At 39.4% G+C, this 11,183-nt stretch overlaps 2 protein-coding genes across 4 annotated transcripts in view; both read right to left on the reverse strand.

Annotated features, from left to right (window-relative positions):
- The window catches only part of terfa (telomeric repeat binding factor a), a 7,624-nt gene extending 3,737 nt beyond the window's left edge, over positions 1-3,887 (reverse strand). Inside the window, exons 1-5 of one of the 3 annotated variants that reach the window (XM_008288889.1) lie at positions 3,572-3,886; positions 2,704-2,799; positions 1,541-1,671; positions 1,234-1,320; positions 8-148 (exon numbers count right to left, since the gene is read on the reverse strand). In XM_008288889.1, coding sequence (XP_008287111.1) covers positions 8-148; positions 1,234-1,320; positions 1,541-1,671; positions 2,704-2,799; positions 3,572-3,722 — 606 coding nt within the window. In that variant the 5' untranslated portion in view covers positions 3,723-3,886. Of the gene's footprint in view, positions 1-7; positions 149-1,233; positions 1,321-1,540; positions 1,672-2,703; positions 2,800-3,571 lie in introns of all 3 variants that reach the window. The other 2 variants (XM_008288888.1, XM_008288890.1) reach the window with 2 other exon arrangements.
- Positions 3,888-6,358: 2,471 nt separating this feature from the next.
- Positions 6,359-11,183, reverse strand: part of zdhhc7 (zDHHC palmitoyltransferase 7) — a 14,081-nt gene continuing 9,256 nt past the window's right edge. The window contains exons 6-8 of the mRNA XM_008288891.1: positions 10,970-11,051; positions 10,134-10,264; positions 6,359-9,874 (exon numbers count right to left, since the gene is read on the reverse strand). Coding sequence (XP_008287113.1) covers positions 9,692-9,874; positions 10,134-10,264; positions 10,970-11,051 — 396 coding nt within the window. The 3' untranslated portion in view covers positions 6,359-9,691. The remainder of the gene's footprint in view (positions 9,875-10,133; positions 10,265-10,969; positions 11,052-11,183) is intronic.

Here is an 11,183-nt window from a genome sequence, read left to right on the forward strand (position 1 = left end):
TGCATACCTTGTGGAGAAAGGGAACAGTGAACTGACAGAGCTTCTGGCAAAAAGCCAGCATCTCCTCCCGGAACCGTTGGAAGTTCATTTGCTCGATGACTTCATGGATTTTACGCTTCTGACGGATGAGATCCATGAATATAGCTTTCTGCAGAGAACACAACTGTTCAGTAACGTTAGGTACAAAAGCATGAAGTCAAACATGCTTAAATTTGTTAACAAGCTGAAGAATGCATCATTTTAACACATTCTCCAAAATGTAATAAAATGGCTTAATGCAATATGACAAATTATATCTGACATTGTGAAACATATTAATATGTGACAGTAAATGAAAACTAGCAAACTTTGTGGTTTAATGACTATATAAGAGAGAATTTAATCCATCTAATAATAGTGGGATTTTATTTACATTATGGTAATTGGAATTGCACACGCCATTAAAGACAACTACCAACAAACAAGTTCAGAAATGTCTCGTGGGTTCGGGTTGTTTTTGCATCACTTGTTGTGAAGATGTCATTAAAAGCATCAACAGGTGCTGCATCTGCTATTTGGAAGTAGCACTTTATATACTTGTACAGGAAAGTCTTCACATTTGACTGCATAGTTTCAGAAGGATTGACTTAACTGAATAAATGTATAACATTACTTTCTACAAAGATGTGTAGAATTACATTGTTACCCCTGATATACAATCCATCAATGCTGAGTTGCAGTGATGGAATAAAGCCAGAGCAGCTCATCTCTGTGTATCAAAGATACATATTTAGAACAACTTGTAGATGGTGGTAGTAACAAGCTGAGGGGCAGTTCGGGTGCAATATTGAAAAAGGAGGATTACCTCCACATGCTTTAGGAAAACTTAAAATCAGCAGCCAGAAGGTTGGGTCTTAGACGCAGTTAAGTGTTTCAATAAGACAATGAACCCAAACACACATCAAAAATGGTAAAGAAATGGCTAAATCAGTCTAGAGCTAGGATTTGAGTATGGAATTCCCAAAGTCCTGACCTGAACCCCATTGAGACCTTATGGTCTGTACTGAAAAAACAAAACTATGTCAGAAAGCTACCCAATTTACTTGAACTGCACCGATTTCATCCAGAGGAGTAGTCAAAGATACAACCATCAATGTGAATGTAGCTACTAAGAGAAAGCAAATGAATGTTGATTTTAATGACTGAAATTATGAAGTTGATGCAGTGAACACAACATACACACGGTAATCTCACCTTGCCAGACACTTTTCTGGGAAAGTGCTTGTTGAGCATCTCTTGTGCTTTGTCAAATTTGTTGTTCTTAATGAAAATCCCCACAATCTAAAGACAGGAGTAAATAATTAGTTGAGTCAAATCTGATTCACACACGAGCACTCATCATGTATGTGTGTCTGTGTGTGTCTGTGTGTGTGTGTGTGTGTGTGTGTGTGTGCGTCACAATTTAAACAGCAGCTCTGATTTAACCAAGACACGTCTTTATGTAAGTCAACGTACTGGAAGAAATGTGTGTATGAAAAAAAAACAACAAAAAAAAGTTTACCATCTCTGTAATTGATGCCTTCACATTGTCAAAATCCTGTGGCGGGATGCTGCATTCCTGGTTCATTTTTTTCAGCAATACTAAGGCTGATTCCAGAGGAGTTACTGACGGATCGGATTCGAATGACAGGTCTGTTATTAGAGACAAAGCAATATTCATTGTAATGTTGAGTCACACTGTGCTAATAGGATTAGATGTATGTTCAACCACTGATATAGCGAAAACTGGAAATTGGGTTTTTGGTGTTTCTGTTATTTGTAATGTACGAGGTGTGCCAGAAAAGTTCCAAGACTGGTGTCACAATAGAAGTATTTCAAACCCAAACTCGAAACTACGAGTTTTCCCCTTCAGACAATCAACCAGCACGTCTACAAAGAGATCCTGCGGTGTTTGCTTTGTTCAGTGCGCCAGAAGAGGCGAGAGTTGTGGCAGGACAAGTCGTGGCTGCTTCACCATAACAACGTGCCTGCTCACAATGCCTTGACCATTCCACAGATCCTGGCTGAGAAGACCATCACGGTGCTGGAGCAACCTCCCTACTCACCCCACCTGGCTCTGTGTGATTGTTTCCTCTTCCCCAAGCTCAAGGGGGTCATCAAGGGGACCCGTTTTGAAGACGTGGACGACATCAAGATGGCTGTGACGACAGAGCTGTGGAGGATCGTGGAAGAATCCTTCCAGGAGTGCATGGCGGCGTGGCACAGAAGGCTGGGGAAGTGTGTTAGACTCCAGGGGGATTACTTGGAAGGGGAAGACTTGTAGTTTGTAGTCTGGATTTGAAATATATCTTTTGTGACACCAGTCCTGAAACTTTTCTGACACACCTTGTATGTGAAATAGAGCAAAACACTACAGTTTCATTAAAATTGTTCACATATTATCACACATTATATATTCACGCTGGATTGAGAATGTGTCAAACTGTGACATTACCAAGAAAATCAGACTGTCCTTCATGCAAATAGTTACACTCCCATTTTAACAGGGCATTTTATTTACTGGTAGGCCCATAAATATCACACTCCTGCATCTCTGCAGAGAGCTAATCTTAGCATATTCTAACATTTGTAAACCAAATAAATTGTACACAAAGATGCAGCTAAATTTAGAAAACTGTCATAAAGGCACTGAGATGTGAATGGAGGCGTTAATGTTGAGCTCACCAAGTTTTTCACCCTCATTTATTCGAGAGAGAAGCTCCAAGACTCGAATCTTTGTTGGCATGACATCAGTGAGCTCCACAGGACGTTCCAAGACACCTGCGATGAAATAACGAAGAAGCTTGTCATTTTCCCCAAGCACATATATCCATACAGTAGGTAGCCTAAATAATTCTCGATCATAGCTGCCTCTACACTCTGTGATCATCACTTCTATACATTTGATCAAATGTGACCGGGAGGGAAACTGATTTTAAGCTCTGATGAATGATATTGCACGAAGGCTCCACTCCAGTATTTATTTGTTAGAAAATAATGGAGGCAACTTATTATTAGTAATAAAAATGAAGATTTTTTAAGATTCAGTAATGACAAGACTACAGAATGCATATTTTAAAAAATGTAAAAGAAATCTCCCCCTGTTGCAGAATACCTGTGTGAAAACTGTTATACCCTATAACACTTCATGTTTTTCCTCTTTAGTGTGACATGACATAAACAAACATGATAAAAATCCGGTTAATGGAGTCCATATATCGACCAGACTTCCAGTTAAACGCAACCTCTGTGGTCCTCAAGTGGTTTGTACTGTAATCAGACACTTGCTTAAGATGTACAGCCTACTTAGTAACACTTATAAGTAAACAAACTATTCATACTTAAATTGGATGCCTGAAAACTTTTATTTTGAAGCCTGCAATGCTCAACAGCCCGACATTGTTGTGGCAGATACAGAGCACTTTTAGACATGTGGTAAATTCACCAGTATAAACTATACTACGTAATATATACACAACATACTAGCTAGACGGAGTGTAACCTAGCTTAGCAGGCAAGAAGCGAAAAACTAGTGAAGAGGGTTGATGCTTACTTTTAAGTACGTCTCTAACGCCGCAGAAACCCTCGTAATCCTCCTTTTTAAACATGTCCATCGCCCGAAACACATAATAGTCGACCAGCCACCGGTTGACGATAGACTCGACATCACTTTTGTCGTTGTTTACAGCATCTTTCGCCGCCATGTTTAACGGAAGCTACTGAAGGAGTGAAGCGGGGAAAAGTTTAAGGCTGAAAGGGAACAAGGGGCTAATATTTCCTCCGTGTAACCTTTCAGGCAGCGATTCGTTCCAGTTGTGTAGCACCACGCAAAGAGTAACGGCTCAAAAACGTAGAACATACTTTAAAAAATACGTTGCGATGGCTTCAGCAAAGGACTAAGCATAGCTCGGAATTGCCAGTCCATAATAAGGTGACGACGTTTACGTAAGGATTTAGCGGAAGTGCTGCCTGACAGTCTGAATTTAGGGAATTATTAGCATCATAGGAAGCCGTCACACTAACGGACAACGTTGTGCTGCCACATACTGGACTGGAGGGAATATGACTTGTAAGGAGCATTTCCAATTTTATAACACTAATTTTAAACTTTTAGAGTTACCTTCATATTGCTCTAATAACACAAGGACTGCAATTAATCTTTATTTATATTGTTGATTGTTTTGTTAATTATTTTCTCGATTAACTGATTGGCTATTTGTTCCATAAAATGCCAAAAATTAAAAAAAATAAAAACGTTGATCAGTGGTTTCCAAAGCCTGACTAAACGAGGCGATTGAGGATTTTATCTTGGGCTAAAGTTGGGACTTTATTTCTGCAAAGAGTTACACATATTAATCGATTCATAATATAGCTGGTGATTAATTTAATCGTTGACTACTAATCAATTCACTGACATTGCAGCTCTGACGCTCACAGTTCGGGTTTTAATTTGAAAATTTCAGTGTTGAAATTGCTGCTACATTTACATTTTCATGTACATTTTGTGTTATTCCACGCCTATCTGGACAGTCAGTCTGTGACTGGGAAGTGATTCTGAAAGATGATGGGCTGAAGACTGAAAAACATCCAATACAAAGTTATGTCTTTTGTTACTGATTTGGTTAGAAGTGAAATTACTACCACATTTCCTGAGGGGAGCTCCAGTTTAGGTGGCAAAGTGTCCATTAATCGCAAAGTTAGAGGTTCAGTCCTCTGATGTCAAAGTGTTGTGAACCTCAGTCTGTCTAAAACATAAAGTAATACAGTTTAAAGTTGGTCTAAAGCAAGACAATGTACACCAAATATCAACCCAAGCTGTTACTGCTGTGGAACAACTCCAGCCACATTATCACATATGTTTTGGTTCTGCCCAGAATTAACAGATTTTTGGCAGGCTATATTTAAGTTTTTCTCTAACGTGTTAGGAATATCTACAAAACCCAATGTTTTTATAGCAATATTTGGCACAACACAGGATGTCTATCTTAATACTTGTGGTAAAGGCATCACAGCCTTTGCTACACTCTTAGCAAGGAAGCTTGTGATGCTGAAGTGGAAAGAAACATTACCTCCAACTGTCAACCTTTGGATCAGAGATCTCATGCATCAGCTAATGTTAGAGAAAATCTGTTATGCTACAAGAGGCTGTGCTTTTAAATTTTACACCACTTGGCATCTGGATCAGGTAGAAAAGACAGACGCTTCAGACATTTTAAACAGACAGACTGCGTAGATGGGACCTCCCATTCCTTTCACCTCCTCTCCCTTTTTTTTCTTTGTAAGAATTATCATTCCGATCATTATGATTGTTACTGTGTTTATGCATACACATGTATACACACGTGGACAAAATTGTTGGTACCCCTCGGTTAATGAAAGAAAAACTCACAATGGTCACAGAAATAACTTGAATCTGACAAAAGTAATAATCAATAAAAAATCTATGAAAATTAACCAATGAAAATCAGACATTGCTTTTGAACCGAGGTTTAACAGAATTATTTAAAAAAAATAAACTCATGAAACAGGCCTGGACAAAAACGATGGTACCCTTAACTTAATATTTTGTTGCACAACCTTTTGAGGCAATCACTGCAATCAAACAATTTCTGTAATCGTCAGTGAGACTTCTGCTGCTCTCAGCAGGTATTCTGGCCCACTCCTCATGAGCAGACTCCTCCAGTTGTCTCAGGCTTGAAGGGTGCCTTCTCCAGACGGCATGTTTCAGCTTCTTCCACAGATGTTTAATAGCATTTAGATCAGGGCTCATAGAAGGCCACTTCAGAATAGTCCAATGTTTTCCTCTTAGCCATTCTTGACTGTTTTTAGCTGTGTTTTGGGTCATTATCCTGTTGCAAGATCCCTGACCTGCAACTGAGACCAAGCTTTCTGACACTGGACAGCACATTTCTCTCTAGAATACCTTGAGGGGGGAATGGAATAGCAGGAATAGAGGGGATAGAGGGAAATAAAAAGTGTGAACCTAAAGTTGCTCCTGATGGCAAACAAGCACCTTGATTGGCAGCTCTGTTGTCATTGGTGTGTAAATAGGTGAATGAGAAACACATTGTAAAGCACTTTGAGTAACACTAAGGTAGAAAAGCACTACACAAGTGCAGATCTTTTACTATTCCACAGTAGTATAGCATTTTGTTGTATTTCAATTCCAAGCCTAGCCAAACTAACATTCACACCAAACCCATCTCCAAACCACCACCTACCTGTTCTTTTTTGCTTCTAGCAGATCTCCAGCATTTTATTCCAATATAAAAACCGACATTGTCGGTTATCCAGCATATTGAAAAGCAACTGTGCATGAGAGACAATAACAATTTCCATCTTTAATTTAATCAACTTTATTATGTAAAAGGATGACATTAACGATATGACATTATCAGATTATGACACATTAATTTAAAAAAAAAAAAAAACTTGAATAAAACATTCCATTTATATATTGTTAATAGTAACCTTTATACTTTGTTTATAAAGCTGAAGTACTTTTGTTCATGAAGAAACATTCTCTCGGGAGAGTAGGAAATGAAATCTTTCTCAACTGTCCATGGTCATGTTAAATGGTAAATCTGTGATCAAACATCCATCCTGTTAAGAATCATCAATATACATCACAAAATGCTCTTTATCCTAGATTCTCTGCATAAATCCTCTTTACCTGCCAACTAGTGTGAGGGAAAAAGGTTTAACAAAATAGTGTTGGTGTACACAACTTTGCACATCGTTCCACAGTTTAACATCTCTCCACAGTGATTGTAGCTTTGTACGTCATACAGCAGAATGTAGAGACACGAAGAATAATCCATCAAAAAAATACCATTCAGTGATTCTATTGCTGAACATGAATGTAAAACTACACACCCTGTAACAGAAGCTTATTTTAATACATTAAAATCACAGCATCTGAGTTTGGTCATGAAACCGGACTGTCCTATCGTTCAACACTGGTATGCATCAAACACTTGTGTCCAAACCCAATAAGAGACATTTATAGCCAGTCAGCACAGCGGTATTTGTCAACCTGTATTAGATCTGATGTTTATCTACCTAATATAAATACAAGTTAAAGTTTAGCACTGTATTAGTCCTGTTACTCTCGCGCTGTTTATTTGCTTGTATTCGGATGACATTTTTTTTGCACTCTTGGCAGTTCACTAGCTTTGGATGTAATTTTGCCTCTAATACCTGCGACTATTTTAATAACAGCTGTTGCCTGATTGGGAACACACTTGTGCACCTGTACAACTAAAGAGCCGGATTTTCACGCCGTTTTCTGGCTAATCTTCTACAAACCGTCTTCCATTTCTACATGTGCAAATAATTTCAAAGGACGTGTGTTTGGTTGAACTTTACTCATCTTCACTGGGCATGTTAAAATAATGGGTGAATGTGCTGAATATGGAGAAAGTATGACAACATTTTAATAGGAAAGTCATGTTCTCCTGACATTTAATAACCAGAAAACTGTTGCTGAAGTTAGGCAGTCCAGCAAAAATAAAATAAGAAATGAGACCCTTAATAAATTCCCCTGATATCAGTTAGCTTTCAGTACCTTGACCCTTAGTCCCAAAATAGACACATTTTACATTCTAATGACAGCATATTTCCTAAAACATTATCACCATAGAGCATCAGGTGTCATCATTTAGTGTAAACAGTGGAGATAGAGTTCCTTCTGACAACCACAGATGAGAACAAACAGCAGTATACTGTTCAACAAGCAAGAAAAAGAGACTTTGAAAGTCTAGATTTGATAATACTTTGACAATACCGGCCTGTAAGTCAGGACTTGACTTTAAATCCTGAACCACAGATTCAAAAAGCCACATTCATCCAGTGCTAACAGGCTCATTAACTATGCAGAAAAAAAATAAAAAAAGGAGACAAGTGGTCACAAAATGGACACTTTCATAAATATGGCAAAAAAAAAAAAAATTACAATATCTTTCAAGCTGATAAATTCACTTGACTGAATGATTTCAAAGGCATGGATAAGTGTTCTAGTAACACCCGGGAAAGTGTCTGCTACTATCCTGCACCTCGATGTTTACAGGCCTCTCTGGAGTGGAAAGTAGGAAAAGGCCTGGCAAGCATCTGCTGAGCTCCCCGAGACTTTGTTCAGTATTAAAGCTTGTATAATGAGCCTGGTACCTCAGCCTTTTGTTTTTTTTTTTTTTAAGCAAAGCATTTCCTTTGTAAATCTACAGGCTGACTTCACAATGGAGCTTGGCTCTGCAGATCCCAATGAGCTCACAATGAGCCAAAAGGAGGTTGTGCGAGTGTTTCAAGTCCTCCTTTTCAAAACGCTGTGCACCACATGGTTGGCCGAGGAGCATGCAAAGTGACCACGTCTCAGACTTGGCTCTGTCTGGAGAGTTTGTAAGGGTGTTTTTCTGGGGTTTAAATGCTATTATGTCTAATCCAACTGTTCTTACATACTACTACACACAGAAGTAGGCTCCAGTTCTCCACATAGAGGAAAAAACTGAGTAAAACAATTCTGTTAACACTCCGTCTCCAACCCATATCACATCAGTGGTCTGGCAGTCACCAACTGTTCTAGAGATGTTGAGCAGCATGTAGGAGTGGCGGAATGGCAAATTTATAAACACATACAATTACTACAAAACTGTCTATTTTATTTATTTTTTTGTCCAAATGGAGACTCAGAGTAACAGCACTCATCTCCAGTGAGTCATACGGTCAGCTGTTGAGGAGTGGTCACGGTGATGGAGCTTCAGCAGTTATTTTGAAAAAGAAAAAAAAAAGGGAAAATTAATTTCTACTGGCCTGAGTAACCTAAAGAATCAATCATTTCAGCCACGGAAGGAGAAACCATGACAAAGGAGAAGAATGGATTGGAAATGCCACTCAGTCTTCTTGAATAAGAATGAGGCTTGTGTTCACAGTAGCCTGTTCATTAATTTGAAGATGATGAAAGCCTATTTTTCCAGGCTGAGATGCTGACTGATTGAGCTGTTATACATGCAAATTGAGACGGCACAGTTCAATCTCTGATGTTCACTGTGCTCCATATCCAGGCTCTTTTCAAGTGTCATGTGTGCATGTCCTTTACTGTGATTCCCTTGTCTGGGTCCAATAAAAGCGCTTTCAAGCATTTCCCAATCTCGATTCCACTTGTCTGGGTCCAGTGATGATGAAAGATATGTTGCTGATCCTCCCTCAAAAAAAAAACTCAAAGACAATTCTTGAATGTCATGTCTGCAGCAAAGAAAAGAAACTGCTCTAATTGTGTATTAAAGGTGCATGAGTTGACTTTGAACAGCACCTTATATGGTCAGGAGTAAAAGAGTCATTTGAGTTACATACTGCATGCTTTATGTAAAAACACACAAAACAAACCGAAAAGCTGCTCATGTCAAAAAAAAAAAATATTCCAGTTGTTCAGCATACTTGTGCAGACCAACGCCAAAGGTGTTGGGTCTACATCAGCATGTGAAAGTGACAATACAAACTTTCAGTGGCGGTTGTGATGCACTGGGGTCCCACTGCAGCAGCATGTCTCCGTGTCACCCACTCAAGAAGGGCAGCCTCAGGGAAAAGAGGTCCATCTCAGCCGCAGCCAAAGAGGGCATACAAGAAATCTTGCTTTCGGCACGGTCAAGTCTTGGTGAGTTGCATCAGTCTGCCCTGCTTCTCAGACAGAAAACTCAGACCCGGCACGGCGACCGTGGGTCAACAGCATCAAACGCCGCAGACGCAGGCCCGTGAACGGATTGCACCACAGCAGAGAAGGTGGACCTCCAAATACAGCTTTCATTCCGTCCCATCTCATGCGACGTTCCCATGTTGGCTTCTCATTTTTAAGACGTTCAATCTCCTGCAAGACATTCAAACCCATTTGTAAATAAGGGATTTATCACTCAAATATAAGTTTGCTTTGGCTCATTGCTAAGAAGCATAATTAGATAAACCTCATTACATTAAACTGATTATTTATTCTATATACTTGCACAGTCAAAAGCATTTATTAAGACAGAAGTCCCACTGCTATCATCTTTTTCTAACAGTGACTCCCCATGCCACACACACACACACACTCAGAGGAACAAAGCCCGTGTAACGCAGTGGATACTGACCGTCTCATCGTTGCAGATGGAGTGGATCTGCGTACCAAACATTACAGCTGTGAAAGTGAGGAAGAGGATGGCTTCGAGACAGAGGAAAATCAGCAGCAGCACAGACACCCCTGGAGAGAATTCGCTGCACTCTGGAAGGGAGGAAGACATTCACAGCTTTTAGTTCGCAGCGAGCAAATGACTGAAACCTCAAATAAAACAATCAACTTCACTAAAAAATGCATTTTGAAGAGGACAGATCCCAAAGGTTTATATTTCTTCCCTTTGAGGGTTAAAAAGACATAATAGGCCACTGGGTAAAATCCTGAAAAGTGGGCCAATAAAGACCTTCTGAAAGACCTTCTGAAATGTTATCTGTTCAAGTCCTATGAAGTTGTGGGAGCTAATAATCAAGCGTGTGAATTCCCTTGTATTCCTCTGATGCAATAGCTCTTTGTACTGCAGTGATTCTCAATGAAAGGGCCATGACCTGCTAGAATGTATTTCCTTGCTAGGTCAGAGCATCCTCCTGTAGAGCGCAGCTGAGGCTGGATTTTTAAGAATGAAATATTATCTTCATTTTTCTGGTTCTTCCTACAAAGAGACCGACACTGAAGTAGGAGAAGATCAATGACTATATGAGGATTGTGCTGCACCACTCCAACGACCTGACAACAAGATAAAAATCTCCTCTCGCTCTTTCCGCTCTGTTTGTTTCTCTTCATCTATCTAAGCAGTTTCGACCACTTGTATAAACAGCTGTATAATTCTCAATCTGCACTTGTTTGACATCGCACATGTGTACTTTTGACTCAAACTCATAATATAATCAATGTTGCAAGACAGAGAGGTCTTACCGCTCCACTGGACTTTAATACAGGTGAAGAAGTGCATACCGCTGAGGCCCAGTGCATGGGCGGAAATCAAGGCTATGTACATCTGTGAGGGGAAGAGGAGGAAGGGAGAAATATATCAAGAGGTAGTTACAGAAAGCAAAAGACAAGATATTTCACTGTCATTCTATCAGGTTAGATTAAATACCAAGTGGTAATACATCCTTCTAAATGAAAA

Source organism: Stegastes partitus, unplaced genomic scaffold (genome assembly GCF_000690725.1).
Source record: "Stegastes partitus isolate 25-593 unplaced genomic scaffold, Stegastes_partitus-1.0.2 Scaffold579, whole genome shotgun sequence".
Taxonomy (NCBI): domain Eukaryota; kingdom Metazoa; phylum Chordata; class Actinopteri; family Pomacentridae; genus Stegastes; species Stegastes partitus.